Source organism: Lithobates pipiens, unplaced genomic scaffold (genome assembly GCF_037356315.1).
Source record: "Lithobates pipiens isolate NorthernLeopardFrog02 unplaced genomic scaffold, aLitPip1_a1.2 Scaffold_19, whole genome shotgun sequence".
Lineage (NCBI taxonomy): Eukaryota > Metazoa > Chordata > Amphibia > Anura > Ranidae > Lithobates > Lithobates pipiens.
The window spans coordinates 454874892-454893521 of record NW_027507764.1 but is presented as its reverse complement, the minus strand read 5'-3'; the positions used below and the strand labels follow the sequence as shown (position 1 = coordinate 454893521).

The 18630-nt window shown below is 44.8% G+C and overlaps 1 protein-coding gene across 1 annotated transcript; it reads right to left on the bottom strand.

The window, feature by feature from the left end:
• Nucleotides 1-14593: 14593 nt before the first annotated feature.
• LOC143997236 (large ribosomal subunit protein eL31) lies at nucleotides 14594-15054 on the bottom strand. The gene has a single exon (XM_077492752.1). The coding sequence runs from the start codon at nucleotides 15030-15032 to the stop codon at nucleotides 14655-14657; it is 378 nt and encodes a 125-aa protein (XP_077348878.1). The 5' UTR covers nucleotides 15033-15054; the 3' UTR covers nucleotides 14594-14654.
• Between the last annotated feature and the right edge of the window lie 3576 nt (nucleotides 15055-18630).

Here is an 18630-nt window from a genome sequence, read left to right as displayed (position 1 = left end):
AATCTCATTCACATCACGGAACCCACACTCCTCTCAGTCTACTCCTCTATTTGGGCGGGGGGCCCTTATCTTCCTTCCGGGAATCAAGCTGTAATTAAGCTTCTTTCTAAAAAAGGAAAAGACCCGTTACAACCCGGTTCCTATAGACCTATCTCCCTCCTTAATCTAGATGTGAAAATCCTCTCAAAGATTGTTGCCACGAGACTAGCCGATATTCTCCCCCACCTAATCCATCCAGCCCAATCGGGATTTGTTAAAGGTCGGACAGCCACTTTAAACATCCGTAAAGTTCTACTAGCTCTCGAATCTGCCAAACAAAACCCCAATGGTACCTATGCCATCATTACTTTAGACGCTGAGAAAGCCTTTGACAATGTCAGTTTTGATTGGCTATCCATGACCCTCACCAAATTAGGATTCTCAGGCCCATTTAGTCACCTTATAACCTCGATGTATGCCTCTCCCACCGCCCGTCTGGTAGCGGCAGGCCTTCTCTCACCAAATTTCCCCCTACACAAAGGTACCAGACAGGGCTGCCCCCTATCTCCCCTCCTCTTTAACATAGCCTTGGAACCCCTCTCTAGATACCTATCCCATTCGGCTCCCCTCCAGGGTATAAAAATAGGAGGCGTGGAACTCTGCACGTCCCTGTTCGCAGACGATATCCTTATATTCACCTCAAACCCCTCACCTGACATTCACACCATTAAAAATACTTTAGATGAGTTTAGGATGTGCTCAGGGCTACGCATTAATTACTCTAAAAGCGAAATTCTACCCATTGGCTCTCACTCCACCCCTTCCTGGGCTAGTGACTCCCTATTTTCTGTAGCCCCCTCTTACATCACCTACCTGGGAATCAAAATTGGGAAACTGCCTTCTTCTTTGTACCAGCTGAACTATCCCCCTCTGTTGACTAAGATATCCCAAGAATTGACTAACTGGATGGATCTGCCCCTCTCACTCCTGGGAAGGTGCCACCTTGTAAAAATGGTCAGCTTTGCCAGGCTTCTATATCCTATGCAAACTCTCCCACTCTTGCTCAAGCACAAAGATGTTACTTCATTAGAATCTGCTATTTCCAAATTTTTATGGCACGGCAAAAGACCACGTATCGCTTTCAAAAAATTGCACCTTCCCAGGGGCGACGGAGGTATCAGTCTACCTAATATTAGGTTGTATAATTTAGCTTGTTTACTTAGAACTAGTCTAGACTGGATCACCCACTCGTCCAGGTACTCTAACTTTGATTTGGAATCCGCTATGGCCCACCCTTTCTCTTTGTCTGCCCTTCTACATTGCCGCTGGAAATCGGTACCCCCCCCCCCCCCCACCAACACAATCTTGTCTTCAGAGACACGGGGATAGCATGGAGAGAATCCAGAAAACTGGCCGGACTTTCGCCTTTCTTATCCATTCACCTATCTATCCAAGGACATCCCTGTTTCACTCCAGGTCTTCACTGTAAAGCCTTCTCGGACTGGTCGGCACGGGGCCTGTCCCTTTTCTCCTCCCTATGCGACCCGCATACTGGCAAACCGCTTCCCTTTCAGAAAGTGATGGACTCATTCTCAATTCCCACCTCTCATTTCTTCCATTACCGACAATGCATCAGTTATATCACCCAAACTTGTAAGGAGGACTCCCGTCGATTTCAATCAAGCTTCATGGATCAGCTGATACGCGATAAATGTTTCAAAATCTCAGATATCTATAAACCTCTTCTGCAACGATCGAAGCCACCTGCAGCCTCTACCTCCATTGCAAACTGGACCTCAGCCTTCCCGGACACTGATCTTGTCCATAAGATTCTGCTTGGTCTCAACAAGGTACTGCACCTGACGCCTAATGAAACCTGGAGGGAAACTCAGCTTAAGATTGCGCACAGGGCCTACATTCCCTTTCTTTCTCCCAAATCCAAACGCGATGGAGCCTCCTGCCCCCACTGTCATCACTCGAAGCCACCCCTCTCTCATCGTTTATGGTCTTGCCCTATTATATCCACCTTCTGGGACCAGGTCTTGGCATTCATTTTCGACGTCACTTTGATGAAATTACCTAAAGAACCTCTACTCCTAATCTTCGGATATAGGGACCCCATCCTGTTACCATGGTCTACTACTTCAGGCTCTGGACCCTCTCCAGGGTCACATTCAACGCGAGCTATAGTGGACTGGATCCTGTTATGTTTACTTTTGGCCCGTCATCTCATACTACGATTTTGGCTACTGCCTTCTGGCCCTCCAGCCTCCCAACTCCACAAGGATCTTCTAGCCCTTTTACACACAGAGAGGCTCATGACAGATTTCTCCCATGTTAAACAAAAAGCGGCCTTCCTTGCCAGGTGGCAGTTGTTCATGACCACAACCATGTCAATACAGGATCAACGCGCATTGGATCAACTCTCTTTTATCTACAATGATTCGCTCCATTTCTGATACCACTTTGTGACTTTTCTACATAGGCCGAATCTCCTCAATTCTCCTCAATTCTCTTCCACACCAGGATCCTTCTATATGGACATTACCATTGAACCCCCCTCTTCCATGTCCATCCCTGTTCTTTTCTACCCCCCCTATTTCTTTCAATACATTGCTTTATAAGTTACAGTTAGGCATTTGGCCCTTGGGGAGCCGGTTTTATCGCCTGCTCTATTTAAGGTTCAAAACAGTCGCTGATCCATCCAGTCTGGTCATTATTGCCCTTGGTTTCCATAATTCTACTGTCTTTGAACGTTTCTATGACTCACGGTTCTCTTTTGCCCCAGGGACTGACCTGGATATGTACCTCTTCTGTAATGAATGTGCCTTAACATGAGTCTATGTATTTTCTTTTTCCTAATAAAAATTATAAAAAAAAAAAAAAAAAAAAAAGAACTGTGTTTAGCAGGATCTTCAGGTAAGAAAAGTTGCAACAAATTAATGAATTTACTTAAAACTTAATTCTGGGAACAGAGAGAAAGAGAGCAGCCATGACAGCTCTTTATTACTGGAATCTTCAGCACAAATACAGTGTTCAAGAATTTATTCATGCTTGATCTAGAAAAATACACAAATGATACCAATAATCATGTATAAAAACTCACGCCTCTTTAACCACCTCAATACAGTGCAGTTACACCCCCTTCCTGACCAGACCAATTTTCAGCTTTCAGCGCTCTCACAGTTTGAATAACAATTACTTAGTCATCCAACACTGTATCCATATGAAACTTGCATCCTTTTTTCCACACAAATAGAGCTTTCTTTTAGTGGTATTTAATCACTAGTGGGTTTTTTTATTTTTTGTGCTATAAATAAAATAAAGCATACATTTTGTGAAAAAAATGCCTTTTTCTTTGTTTCTGTCATACATTTTTGCTAATTAGTAATTTTTCTTCATACATTTTGGCCAAAATTTATACTGCTACATATCTTTGGTAAAAATAACCCACATTAGTATATATTATTTGGTCTTTGTGAAAGTTATAGAGTCTACAAACTATAGTGCCAATCACTGAAAATTGATCACTTCTGATCAGGCCTTCAGTACATCAGGTGTACCTCATTTCTTGAGACACTAACAAGTCAGGAAAGTACAAATACCCCCCAAATGACCCCTTTTTACAAAGTAGACATTCCAAGGTATTAAGTAAGTAGCATGGTGAGTTTTTTTAAGTTGTCATTTTTTCCCACAATTCTTTTCAAAATTAAGATTTTTATTTAATTATTATTTATTTTTACAAAATTGTCATATTATCAGGTTATTTCTCACACACAGCATATGCATACAACAAATTACACCCCAAAATACATCCTGCTACTCTACCAATACCACATGTGTGAGACTTTTACACAGCCTGGCCACATACAGAACACTAACATTGATGTAGTACCGTCAGACGTTCTAAGAGCAAAAATGACGCATCTCATTTCTCAACCACCTATTACACTTTTGAAGGCCCTGGAGTACCAGGACAATGGAATTTCCCATAAAATGACCCCATTTTAGAAAGCAAACACCCCAACGTATAATCTGTGAGGCATAATGAGTCTTTTGAATGGTTTTTTTTTTGCAGAAGTTTTTGGAATATGTGGAAAAAATTAAAACGCATTTTTTTTTACACAAAATTGACAATTTATAAGATATTTCTAACATATAGCATGTATATAGCAAAAATTACACCCCAAAATACATTCTGCTACTCCTCCCAAGTATGGCGACACCACATGTGTAGGACTTTTACACAGCCTGGCCACATAGAGAGGCCGAACATTGAAGTAGCAAGTTCAGGCGATCTAGGAGCATAAATGATACATCTCATTTCATTCCTGCCTAATACACTTTTGAAGGTCCTGGAGCACCAGGACAGTGAAATTACCCACAAAATGACCCCATTTTGGAAAGCAAACACCCCAACGTATATTCTATGAGACATGGGCTGCAAATAGGTACTCGGGTACTCTGATGGGCTGGAGATAGGTACTCTGATACTCTGATGGCCTGGTGACAGGTACTCTGATACTCTGATGGCCTGGTGACAGGTACTCGGGTACTCTGATGGCCTGGTGACAGGTACTCGGGTACTCTGATGGCCTGGTGACAAGTACTCGGGTACTCTGATGGCCTGGTGACAGGTACTCTGATGGTTTGGTGACTGGTATTTGGGTATTCTGAAGGGCGGTGACAGGTACTCAGATGGACTGTGACAGGTACTCGGGTGCTCAGATGAACTGTGACAGGTATTTGGGTACTCAGATGAACTGTGACAGGTACTCAGGTACTCAGATGGACTGTGACGGGTACTCGGGTACACAGATGGACTATGACAGGTACTCGGGTACTCAGATGGACTGGAACAGGTACTCTGGTACTCAGATGGGCTGTGGCAGGTTCTCGGGTACTCTGATGGACTGTGACAGGTACTCGGTACTCTAATGGACTGTGACAGGTACTCGGTACTCTAATGGACTGTGACAGGTACTCGGGTACCCTGATGGACTGTGACAGGTACTCGGGTACTCAGATGGGCTGTGACAGGTACTCGGGTACCCTGATGGACTGTGACAGGTACTCGGGTACTCAGATGGGCTGTGACAGATACTCGGGTACCCTGATGGACTGTGACAGGTACTCGGTACTCTAATGGACTGTGACATGTACTCGGTACTCTGATGGGCTGTGACAGGTACTCGGGTACTCAGATGAACTGTGACAGGTACTCGGGTACTCAGATGGGCTGGGACCAGTACTCGGGTACTCTGATGGGCTGTGACAGGTACTCGGGTACTCTAATGGACTGTGACAGGTACTCGGTACTCTAATGCACTGTGACAGGTACTCGGGTACCCTGATGGACCGTGACAGGTACTCGGGTACCCTGATGGACCGTGACAGGTACTCGGGTACTCTGATGTGCCGTGACAGGTACTCGGGTACTCTGATGGGCTGTGACAGGTACTCGGGTACTCAGATGAACTGTGACAGGTACTCGGGTACTCAGATGGGCTGGGACAGGTACTCGGGTACTCTGATGGGCTGTGACAGGTACTCGGGTACTCTGATGGGCTGTGACAGGTACTCGGGTACTCTGATGGGCTGGGACAGGTACTCGGGTACCCTGATGGGCTGTGACAGGTACTCAAATACTCTGATGGACTGTGACAGGTACTCTGATGGACTGTGATTGACAGGTACTATGAGGGTTGGTGACAGGTCCTCTTTATTGGGGGGGGGCAGGCAGGCAATCAGTGTGATTGGTGTACACTAGGCGGTAACGAGATGTTACTGCAATCTCCTCCTCACACACGATCGGTGTGTGAGGAGGAGAACAACCCGGTAACATCTCGTTACCGCGGTTTGTTTACATTTTAGTGATCGGCTGTGAAAGGATCACAGCCGATCACGTGGGTAAACAGCCGGCCAATGGCTGTTTACCAGCGTCGGTGACGAGCAGTGTTCCCAGGGAACACGCCGCCACCGACGTGCACGCGCAGCACGCTCACGATCGCGCGCATGCGCCGTGCACAGTCGGGGAGTGACCATCTGTGATCGTCCGTGACTTCATCACGGCCGATCACGTGGTAAACAGCCGTAACCAATGGCTGTTCACCCCCTTCGGTGGCGAGCGGTGTCTCCGTGACACGCCGCCACCGAAGAAACAGGGATGCGCACGCACGAACGCGCGCATTCCCTGTTTAAACGGGAGGCCGTCATATGATAGGTGCGCCGCCTCATTTGACGGCCGGCGGTCAGCATCTAGTTAATTAGACAATATGTTCAAAGCCAAGAGTTTAGCTTTAAAAACAAATTGTATACTGTAAGGCATAAAAACAAACATACTTAAATGCTGATTTTTAGTTTTCATTCACTTTACTTAAAGGATGTCCATATAATAAAAAAGACAGATGAGTAATGATTCCAAAAATGGTATTTGAATTTGATAAAAGATGATTTTTTCTGATTTTGTTTATATATTTAGGATGATGACCAAAAATAGTTGCTGTTACTGTGTGCCTTGAGAAGTTGCATTTTTATCAGCACAGAGCAATTAAGGGCTGGTATTGACAATGATTGAAAAAAAAAGTAGTAGGTAACAGTGGTCTTTAGCTACTTATATCCCTATTTATTCTGCACTTGACAATGCATAAATATATAAAGTTTGAAAAATTTATTTTACTTCGTCTAAAAAATAGGAAACTAACTAGCCGATTGGCAACTGAAAAAACGTATTGCAGTACTTGATTTAGTGTGTCTCATGATGCAAAATGCTACAAGGCAAAGAAAAGCAATTTCAGATAAAAACTGTCAATTGCTGTGAATTGGACATCCCAGGTAAACTGTATTTTAGAATTTATGGTCTTTGCACTTTTCTGAGTGATGAAGTATTTGCCTAAATAGCTAGTCTGACAAGCAGAATAACATGGGAGGGAGATATAAGTTAATGAAAGGTGACCAATATGCAGTATGTTCAGAAGTCTGAGCTGTAGATCCCCATTAAGCCTCGTTAAGGTACATAAGTAGAGTGCTATATCCCATTTTTGATGACTCTGGCATTTATTAAGAGGATCATTGCTTTTCAGATGTTGGCATGGCTCTATAACAAGGATTATTGTTTTTTTTTTTTTTTGTGACAAATTGATGGTCAGCTGTAACAGGGCACTGAAATAGGGTACCTGAGTATACCATAACAGTCCATGACATTGTTTATATCTAACTCTGTCATAAGCCTACACTTTGGTAACTTTAGTATAGTAATCTATTAAGGACTTGTTCACACCATAGTACATGTGCATGCACTGGTATATGTTGCACTGTTCTGTTCTGCAATGCATTTTGTGCACTTGTTACAATGTGTTCTTAAACCCAGTTACTGTACTTATTGGTTTTGCTACACACTGCAGCACACTGTCATGTGTTACAGAGTGTCAAAATGTGCTGTGCAAAAATGCATTTTTTTTCCTGGTGCCTCCATGGCAGCATACCAATGGTTGATGGCTCTGCCCTCGATCAACCCACAGGACCACGCAACTCTATAAAAAAAGAGTTACACCCCTCTCAGATATTATTTTTTCCTGTTCTCATCCCTGCAGGATCACAGTCAAGCCCTACCTCACCGTCATATGGTGCGACCATTGCAGGTTCATGCTCTCCTGCAGTATGGAGTCTCATTAGTTGGGTTGCTAAATGCACCAGATAAGTATGGGAGCCCGTTTTTCTGTGGATCTTTTTGGGGCAGAGAGATCCAGAAGCATGTCCTCTCCTCAGTCTCCCAGCTGCCTGGGATGGCCAGCAGCCGTCACAGTGCTCTCCCCCCGCCGGACATTTCACGCGCATCCCTGTGCTCATTTTCCTCGGGGGGCTACAGTGGAATGCTTGGCGCATGCCCAGTAGCTTTCTGAAGCCAGGCAGCGGCCATCTTGGTACTCCCAAGCCAAAGTTTCCTATTTAAACAGCCTGTAGTATCATTTTAGCCAGGCTGTCATTGGTAAGGTATCTCTGAGTGTTTCTCTCTCTAGATGGAGCCTGGCCAAGGTAGAGTCCTGATGTGTATATGTATATATGTATGGGTGTTTGTTTATATGTATGTATATGTATGTACATTTTTTTTTTATTCTATCTTCTCATTCCTAGCTGCCTCAGAAATCATCATGCCGCATAATAAAAAGATCCTCAACATCCCACTAGGTCAGGGCTGCAACATTTAGGTAAGTTTAAAAAAAAAAAGAGTTTTCTCGGGGAATCTGAAATATCTCGTTGTTCTTTTATTTCCACAGCCCGCACCGAGAATCATCTTGCAGATCTTTCCACAGAGATTCTGCAGATAGATCAGGAGGTCACAGAAGCTCTGGACATTCGCACACAACTTCTGCACATGCTTCCCACAGCAGTTGGAGATCATCCCAACATGTCTCAAGCAGGCATAATTCCCAGGGCATGTCAGCACATCCAAGGAAGAAGGCCTGCTGGGTCTGTGGGAAGCAAGCTCTCCCGGATAAATTGTCATGCAGTCAGTGCCTCTTGGAAGCCACAGCGGATAAGCAAGGATCCACGGATTCAATTAAAGATTTAATCAAAGAGTCCACCCGGGAATTAGCCCTGTCTCAAGATCATTAAATTCCACCTGTGGAAGAATTAGCGGGGGGGCCCTCTCACCAACCCAGTTCAGAGGCTAATCAAGTACAGCTGAAGAGAGTTCATCAGCATTTAATTTGGCCTTAGTGAATCCATTTATTACCGCAGTTAAGGATTTGATTCAGTGGGAAGAAGACCCAGAGCCTCCATCCAAAACTAAAAAATGCTTTCCTCACCTGACTAAAAAAGTCCTAATTTCCCTCTAATGGATGAACTTAAGGAAGTCGTGACGGAGGAGTGGCGGAAGGTGGACAAGAGTCCCGTCACCTACAATTAGTTTCTCAAGCTTTACCCGCTGGCAGAGGCAGACGCCCAGCTCTTTGACTCCATTCCAATTGTGGATGCATCGGTCATGTGCTTAGCCAGGAACACAACGCTGCCTTTAGAGGATGCAGTCTCTTTCAGGGACCCCCTGGATCGCAGGATCAACTCAGATCTTAAAAAAGTTTATAGGGTGACAGGGGGAGCCTGCAAACCAGCAGTGGCACTGTCTTTGGTCTCCAGAGCCACTAAAGTATGGGCGAACAATATCGAAACGGCCCTCAGGTGAGGCCTGGATCCAAACGAGATCATCAAAGCTCTAGATTAATTGAAACTGGTCTCTGATTTTATGGCAGAAGCGGCCATTGATATCCTGAGGTGCCCCTCCAGGGCTATGCTTTACTCTATCACAGCCAGAAGAGCATTATGGCTAAAGCCATGGTCGGCAGACCCATCTTCAAAGCAGTCATGGTGTCACATCCCATATGACGGTAAGGCCCTGTTCGGCGAAAAGATGGATACAGCCATTACCAGAGTCACAGGCAGCAAAAGTGGCCTTATCCCTCAGGATGGGAAAAGAAGAATTACGTGGTCCTGTGGGTTGATCAAGGGTGGAGCCATCAACCATTGGTATGATGCCATTGGTAGGCACCAGAAAAGGAAAATTACGGAAAAAGGTGAGTATTCAATTTTCAGTTTTTTGTCAGTGCATTCAGTGAACAAGCCCTTAAACTGTGTAAAGATACATTTACTCCAAATGGGCACACTAGAGCATGTTACAAGCTAATGGCTGTGATGGTGCTGCCTGAATTTGAACCCAAGTCCCTTTGTTGCTGTAATACTTTGGCCTGTTCCACAGCCATTACCATATGACTCAGCTAATACCGTGGAGTATGATCCCAATAGCACCTTTAGCAAGGTCTGCACACATTCTACATTAACTAAATTAGCAGTTGTTTTTTTTTTTAAATAACAAGCATGTTATACTTACCTGCTATGTGCAAGAGTTTTGCACAGAGCACTACGTCCTCTCCTTCTGGGGTGCCCCGGCGGTGCTCCCTTCTCCTTCTCTTTACTGGATGCCCCCACGGAGAGCTGCTTTCCATTGGGGGCACTTGTGAGGGTGTGCTCACGAATCCCGCTGCTGTGTCTATTGACACAGACAGCAGGACTCGGCCCCACCCCCCCTTCCATGTCGCTGGATTTGATTGACAGCAGTGGGAGCCAATGGCTCCTGCTGCTATCAATCTATCCAATGAGGAGAGAGCCAGTGGTTAGAGTCACTGGGATCGTGCACATCGCTGAAACAGACAGGCTCAGGTAAGAAAAAGGGGGGCTCTGGGGGCATCTGCAACACAGAAGGTTTTCAATGCATAAAATGTATTAAGGTGAACCTGGATACTTTACAACTTCTTTAAGATGGAACTTCATGCAGACAGCTAATTTACAATTTAAATACACATGGAGGTGTCATTTTATCTGCCAAAGGATTTATATATCTGAGATTTTTAAACACTTGCCCATTTGATTTTTAAGCACTTCTCCTATGCAGCTTCTTTCTGCTGCCTCATGTGTGCTCTCCACCCCCCCCCTGTGCTTTTTCCTCCCCCACCCCCTTATCCCCACAGCTCTGCAGGGTTCTCCCCTCTCCCGCCGGCTGCTGTGGGGGATCTGTCAGGGTGAATCCTTTTCTGAATGGAAAGTCAGTGATCCGTACTAATCACTGACTCTGTCTATTCATAACTGAAACATAGTAAACTATTCTTTAGTTTGTGAATGAATGGGAAGCTCTGTACAGAGCTATTCCTGTCCATTCATTCTGTGCAGATGAGGCTGCAAAGAATGAGATTGAGGGCTGTGTCCTCAACCTCCTTTCTCTGTCTCAAAGGTGAAACATCAGGGGTCTGGGTCTGTTTAGACCCCTAATATCTCACCAAAGCCCCCAACAGGGCTCTTAAAAAATAAAACTGTAAAAAATATTTTAAAAAAAAAATTGTAAAAAAATAATAAAACAAATGGTCAAAAAATAAAAATTTACTAACACCAGTGGCAGAACTACCAAACAAACGTTGCGCTTGCATTCCAGCACCAGGCTCGGAGGGAGGGACCTCGTCCGGGGGTCAGGGGGCCCTTCATGTTTTTTTCCATCGGGGCCCTGAAGGTTCCAGTTACGCCACTGAGTGGTACACATATCCAAGGCTTGTATACTAAACTCAAGGGGGGGATTTTGGCTGAAGGTTAAGAGAAAGAATTGGCAGCGACAAGCAGTGACATGCAGGGCCGTCTTTAATATTGATTGGACCCTGGGCAAAACTTTTCTTGGGCCCACGCCCCCCCCCCCCCCCCCATGCAGTTTTGCTCTCCACCTGCTCCGAGACATACAATAAATAGCAGCTAGACTCAAAATCAATTTACTGAATCAGATCAGGCACTTTTGCGATTAGTTGCCAGAGGTTACAGTGTATCATTACCACTCACTGCCTGGTTGCTAGAGGTTACAGCACACATTACGGCTCACTGATTAGTTGCTAGAGGTTACAGTACATGATTTCTGCTTGTTGAGATAATTGTGGATATGACCTCAGGGGGGCCTGATGTACCTATCAATGCCGCCAAATGCCCCTATTTACATATGAATGGTGCCTCAATTTACATATGAATGCCTGTAATTCACATGTAAATACAGGGTCTGCAGGTGAGTCATCTTTACACAACAATAGGGCAGAGCTGGGCAACATTAGTAGCAGCACTTCACACTGAGATATTGGGACACAGCACAGGACTAAAATCTCAAGGGATGAGTAAATTTAAACCAGGATAGTTGGCAAGTATGAGGCAGCTGCTTTGGGCCCCACAACAATGACAGGGCCCAGGGCAGCTGCCCCTTTTGCCCTGCCTTAAAAACGGCCTTGGTGACATGTCAGCACATTTTAAATAGCTATATTAATTTGCAATTAGATTGCAAAAAAATTCAAGTCCATGCAGTTTAGGCTCTCACAACTCAGCAAATTTTTGTCCGAGAGAAGGCAAAACAAAACCCCTTAGTGCAACACCATGGTGCGCAAAGGTATACTTGATATCCTGTACATGGCATCACAAATGACACAGGTCAGTACTATTCTAGCATTCCAGAGCTGTTTCAGCTCAGCTTGACCTTAACTAGAATAATTTTTCTTACATAGTTTTCAAAAATTGGGGAACTCCACACCAAAATGTAAAAAAAAACTGTGTGGGGTCCCCCCCAAAATCCATACCAAGCCTTTTGGGTCTGGCATATATTTTAAGGGGAACTTCACACCAAAATGTTTTAAAAAATCGTCTTGGGGTCCCCCCCCAAAGGCACCCTGCCTTTGGCCAATTATGACTCTCACAGCAGATCACGCTACGACTGGCCAAAGCATGCAGATCAGGTGCATGCTTTGGCCAATCAGCAGCCGTCAATGCACTGCAAACTCGCAGTGCATTATGGGGTGCTCCGCGGCACTCGAATTTACCGCAAACGGCCCATATGTTCATTTGTTCTGCGAACAAACACCCGATGTTAGAGTCAAACTTACGTTCAAGCATCATGACCATCTCCACTTGAGATGTGATTGTGGGGGGGGGGGGGGCCTGATCTCTCCTGGATCACAGTGTGAAATGTTTATTATGTGTTCCCATTCACACAGCATACCGTTTTTTTTAAAACAAATATTTCTTACCTTTTAGATGTTTCTCAGGAGGAAGGATGAACAGTCAACCACCTGTTCAGTGGGAGCTGAAAATCATATATAGAAGCAGTATTACTGCTGCTTCTATATATGATAGCATCCCACACTCTCTGGTTCCTAATGGCACGTACACACTTAGCAGACTATCTGGCGGACTTAGACTGGCGGACTGTCCATCAGACTGTCTGCTGGACTTTCTGAACGAGCTACCTGCCCACACACGGTACTTTTGCGGCGGACTAAGTATGGCATATTAAGTCCGCCGTACTTTTGAAATGGACGGACTTGCCCACACACACGGAGGAAAGTCCGCTCATTTTGAGCGCGGCTCCAGGTAGCCAGGGCCAGCGAAGGAGGCATCGCTTGTCCCGTCACCTGGTATGGACTTAAAGGGGACTTAAAGGGGACTTAAAGGGGAATCCCTACGCCTAAAAATCGGCGTGGGGGCCCCCCCAGGTCCATATCATGCCGCTACCTGGCTTTCACTATCGGAGGAGCCCGGCTTTCTTCTTCGCCGCCGCCCTCTTCTTCCGACTTTGGAGGTCTTGTCCCCCTCTTCGGGGGTCTTGTCCCCCTCTTCAGCTCTTCTTGCCAGGCCACCACACCTTCTTCTAGCTCTTTTGCAAGCGGTGGCCCGGTCTTCTGTCACCGCTGCCGCCGTCTTCTGTTCTTCTCTTCTGGAGATGTTGCCTCGTCACTGTCTCCGGTCACTATGACAGGACACGTGGCGTGTGGTGACTTATATATGGACATCACCGAATGATGTCCCGGCCCATTATGATGTCACAGTCCCAGAGGATGCTGAGGGCACGCGGCCTGGTACGGCTCAGGAGGGGGGGGGCGCACGCTCGTCTCCACCCCCTTTCCTGGCTGGGCCAGGTAGCGTGCTCGGATAAGGGTCTGTATGGACCTAGGAGGGACCCCACGCAGATTTTTCGGCGTAGGGATTCCCCTTGAGTCCATACTAGGTGACGGGGCAATCGACGCCTCCTTCGCTGGCCCTGGCTACCTGGAGCCACGCTCAAAATGAGCGGACTTTTCTCCAGGCGGGAAAAGTCCGTTAATTTCAAAAGTATGGCACACCCACGTCCTTACTGTCTGCCGAGTCCGAGTCAAGAGTCCGGCGGACAGATTGGTGTGCAAAACTACTTTCTTAGTCCGCCGGACTTTTGGGTAAAAAAAGTCCGCCGGAGCCTACACACGGGCGGACTTTTCCACCGGATTGTTTGATCGTGTGTATGCGGCATAAGGAAGTCACATGGGCTTGTATTTGCATTATTTTTAGGAACCACTGACACTAGCCATTTGGTCAATGATGTCACCACCATCCCTGCCTCTTTCCTTATATAGATGATGACAGCTTGGGGAGTTAGTATTCGGTTATGAGTATCATCAGAATCAGTTTTGCACACTTAGTTATCAGATTTTTTTTCTTGGCAAGTCAGTGAGCATCATGATTGATGATGGATTTGCAATGAGGGATACTTTTTATGGGATTTTCTTGTCAAACATTTGAGAGTCTTTTTTGGTAGATTAAATTTTTTTTCAAGAAGGGGGGGATGGTATTTTAACTATTAAAGAGGGCTTCCATATTCCAATATGTCCCCCCCCCCCGCAGACCCCCACAACCAGAGGGAAGGGTTGTGGGGAAGAAGCCATTGTCCTCAATAACATAGGGACATGTGCTTTGCCATGGTACCCCCCATGACGAGGGCATGTGGCCTGATATGGTTCGGGATGGGGAGTGCAGGCTTTTCCCCCCTTTGTTGGCCAGCTAGGCTGCATGCTCAGATTAAGCATCTGCTATGGGTTATTAGGGGGACCTCACACTTTTTTTGTGCATGGAGCTCCCCCTAAAATCTGGATTTCATGGGGGGACCTCATGTATATTTTTTTCTTAGTTATTTTTTATTTTGCATGAGACACCTCTTTTGATATCCATACCAGACTCAAATAGTTTGGTATATATGTTGGAGGGGGAGACTCTACCCAATTTTATATAATTCTTTTTTTTTTTTTTTTTTTTTTCAGTTTTATCATCTTTTTTTATTTCAACAATGAAGAATAAGTTTAGTTTTCATCAACGTTGACTGTCTGTAGTCCTTTGTATGTAGTAACCGGCACATATGTTACTAGCGTGTACAGTTTGTTGGGGGAGTCTTCATCCTCATTACGCTTCCTGGACAAACGCACACGAATGCGGTATGGAACATTCCTGATTCCTTTGGCCCACACAGCTTTGTTCAGCCTGGTGTCAATACGCACATCAGGAGTACGCATTTCTTTCACTGCAAATTTGCGGATTTCCTTCAGCGCACGGGGAGCACGTTTCTTGAAGCCAATGCCATGAATCCGCTTGTGAATATTGATGGTGTATTCCCTAGTAACTACCTCATTGATGGCAGAGCGGCCCTTTTTCTTCTCACCTCCCTTCTTTGCTGGCGCCATCTTCTTCTAGGGACAATGACGGAAAGGCTTTATATAATTCTTGATGTAAGATGTGCTACAACAAAAGTAGGGGCCTGTGTACTGTTTCTCTTTCACAAGTTGTTAATGGCTTTGCTGGAGATTTTAAACCCTACTTTTTGTTGTAAATGTCTGTGCTAATGCAGAAAGTTCTATACATCAGCAATGTGCACCTTCCTTCCCAGGAAGGATTAGGGCACCCCCAGGCATGTTATTTAAAGTGGTTGTAAGCCTCTGACATGAAACATTAACAGATCATGTCCTTCTATCGTGTATACATACCTCTATCTAAAGTACTGAGGGTGATTTCTCTATGCTTTCTCCTTCCTCTATTATATTTGCATGAGTAACTGCTGAATGGTTTTCCTGACTCTAAGAAATAGAGGGAGACTGTCATGTACCAGATAAGACCAGAACTGTGTGGACTGCAACAGAGGAAACCCAAATGTGTATAAGTGAAATATGAAGATTTATTAAGGGAAGTGAATAATATAAATACAACCACACAGTGCAACCAACCAAACAGAGACCCCCAAATAACAACAGACAACAGCCAGGCCAAGGTCATGCACAGAGGATCAGTAGATAAACAAAAGGCAGTCCAGAATCAGAGACACAAGCCAGACCAAGGTCATACATGGGGAGATAAGCAGATGGGGTAAGGAACACAAGACAGGGAGAGAATGGACGGATCAGACTGCAGGGCAGGGATGACAGTAACAGGTGGGACAGGGTAGGGACCAGGACAGGGAAACAGGATCAGAAACATGGGTCACAGGTTCAGGGCACAGGAACAGGTTCAGAATCAGGATCAGGATCACAAGCAGCAGGTCAGGGCGCAAGGGCAATACCAAGGCAAACATCTGAGTGCTTGCCGGCTATTTATAGGCCTGTGATTGGCCTCAAGTTACACCTGATTGCAGGAGGTGCTGTCTGCTCCACACTGCCAGGATACATCTGCAGTACTGCAGCCCAAAGGTGACATAACATCAGCAGGGAAAAGCTCTCCTGACAGTTCCAAACTGCCAGGAGACACCTGCTGGTGGACCTCAGTACTGCACGCCAAAAAACAGATATTATTAGCGGATGGAACATTTTTTGACAGGGACAGGGGAGGGAGCTCTAGCACATAGCTTTTGATTGACAGTTTGTCCCTTTCCTCCAAACAAGGCTCAGATTTCACAGCTCTGCAGTGTTTGCGATGTCAGATCCCTGCCCCCTGCTGGTAAAAATCCTTTGACCTGTGTATTTTACATAACTGTAGAGAATAGAGTGCTCCAAATAAACAAATACAAGTTGTGTAGGAGGATTTATTTGATCTCTTTGTATCACCTGAGGCTAGTCACTTCACTGGCTATATGTACAGATTTACAGCCACTTTAAAGGAATTGGACATTTTTAATGTTTCACTTTAAAGCAGTAGTAAACTCCAGTAGTACTGTACCTTGTACCTACAGATAAGTCTATAATAAGGCTGTGTCCTGATAGCAAGCTAGCACCAGTAGAGTGCCATCAGGTACCAGTTTTAGATCCAGTGTCCTGACCATCAACGGCCAGCACCAGGACCAGTGAAATCTAGTACCAGTATTAGCTGGAGCCGGTGTCCTAATCAGCAGCCATTACCAGTCTAGTGTTGTCAGGTACCAATGTTAGCCAGAACCAGTGTCCCGATCGCCACTTGCCAGTACCAGTGTCCCGATCGCCACTTGCCAGTACCAATAATAATTAAATCTAGTAGCAGTGTCAGCCAGAACCAGTATTCTGGTCATTGCCAGCCAGCACCATTACCAGTAAAATCCAGTACCAGAGTCAGCTACAACCAGTGTCCTGATTGTCAGCCAACACTAGTACAAGTGTCATCAGCTACTGCCAGAAATTTTCAAAAAATGTACGCTAGTGAGGAGACTTTTTTTTTTGTATGACTGATGAGGGCGGTGGAGAGACCTCACTGTCAGGTCTCTGTTTCAGAATTTAAAACCTTCATTGACCTGACTCTAAATGTGGGAATCACTACAAAAATGAACTTCAGTTATATTGGTCCACAAACCCAATCCACCACATACCCATATTTTCTTCAGTTATGTACAGAACATGATAGATAATGACATTTTTACATTTCAGTGGCAATTCTCTGTGCCCTCCGAGAATTGACCACACATATCATAACGTTCACAACATAATGCCATTCATCAATTTATTTTCCAAAATGTTTTTTGAAACTTATACCTTACCTCCAGAAACAATATTTGCATTCATAATTCCCTTTATGGCAAATGTAAAGTAGAATTTCAGCCCAAACCTACTCTACATTGTCTTAAATATATTCACTCCTCCTCCTCCTACCTTTGCTGACTAACCAGTGTAAGTTCTGCAAGATGTGAATACTTACCTATTTTCAGCACCCTCTGGTCTGGTCACATGATCTGGCTCCCATGTGCCAGCCAGAGGGAGTGCGACAATGGTTAGGACATAGCAGCCCATAGATGATATAACCACTCCAGGCTTTCCCAGCCATTGTCTAGTGCTCTCTCCCATGCAGCCTCAGCTGGCTGACACAGGGGATCATTTGACTGGATTGCAGCAGTCTGAAAATATATAAGTACTGTATATACATCTTTTTTTCACAATGATTACAATGTTAAATTGTGGGCCTTTTTTTTAAATAAAAGACTTGTAAAAATCTGTAAAAGTGACTTTAATTTTCACTTTTTTTGTGTGAAAGAGTATGGCTATTTTTACTTATTCACATATGAGAGAGAGTATCTGTGCAGATCAAATCAACCTTCTGTTATTTGTAAACATATTAAAGGTTGGAATGATAATAAGATGCTGGTAGAGCAATTTGATAGTATCTGGGGGTAGCTAGAGAAAGCCCCCCAGTGGTTCTGAGAATATCTGTTCTAATTGCACCCAGCTTTTTCTAGAGCTAATATTGCATCAATCCAGTTTTGGTTTAAATGCATGACCGTATGATAGTTGACCATCTCTGGGAGACCAAAGTCTCCTCTGCCCTTGGGTTGAGTTATCAGGGACTGGCTAAGATTTATTGGCCCAAAAGGACTTCCCAAATTCACTTTAAATCTGATTGAGAAAAGATTTTGGAATTCAAACTGGTAAAGTCTGGAAAAGATATAGGAGTTGTCGAAGTACGTTCATTTTAAGTACACTATTCTGCTCAAACCATGAGAGAAGGCTGGACAACCATTTAGTTAAGTCTTGTTGAATCTTAGTTAGGAATTAGGAAAGTTATGCCCTGTACACACTTTTCGATTATCGTACGACAGATCGTACGACTTTTGTTGACTTGAAGACAATATCAAATACAACAGTGCAAAAAGTGCTCTATGTAGTTACGATTTTTGTTGTACGATTTCGGAAAAACCTTCCGGTGTGCGTAGCTACGTATCGGAAATTAAATCAAATACGTGTGACCCCTGTGTCTGCCACGCCTCTTCGTTCGTAGTGTACAGGCATATTTTCTCTCCGGAACATTTCTTTACACAAGCTCGTTCTCTGAACGAACGGACAGAAGTAATGCAGGATCCAGCATTTCCAATTGCAATGTTAGGGATATTGGCTG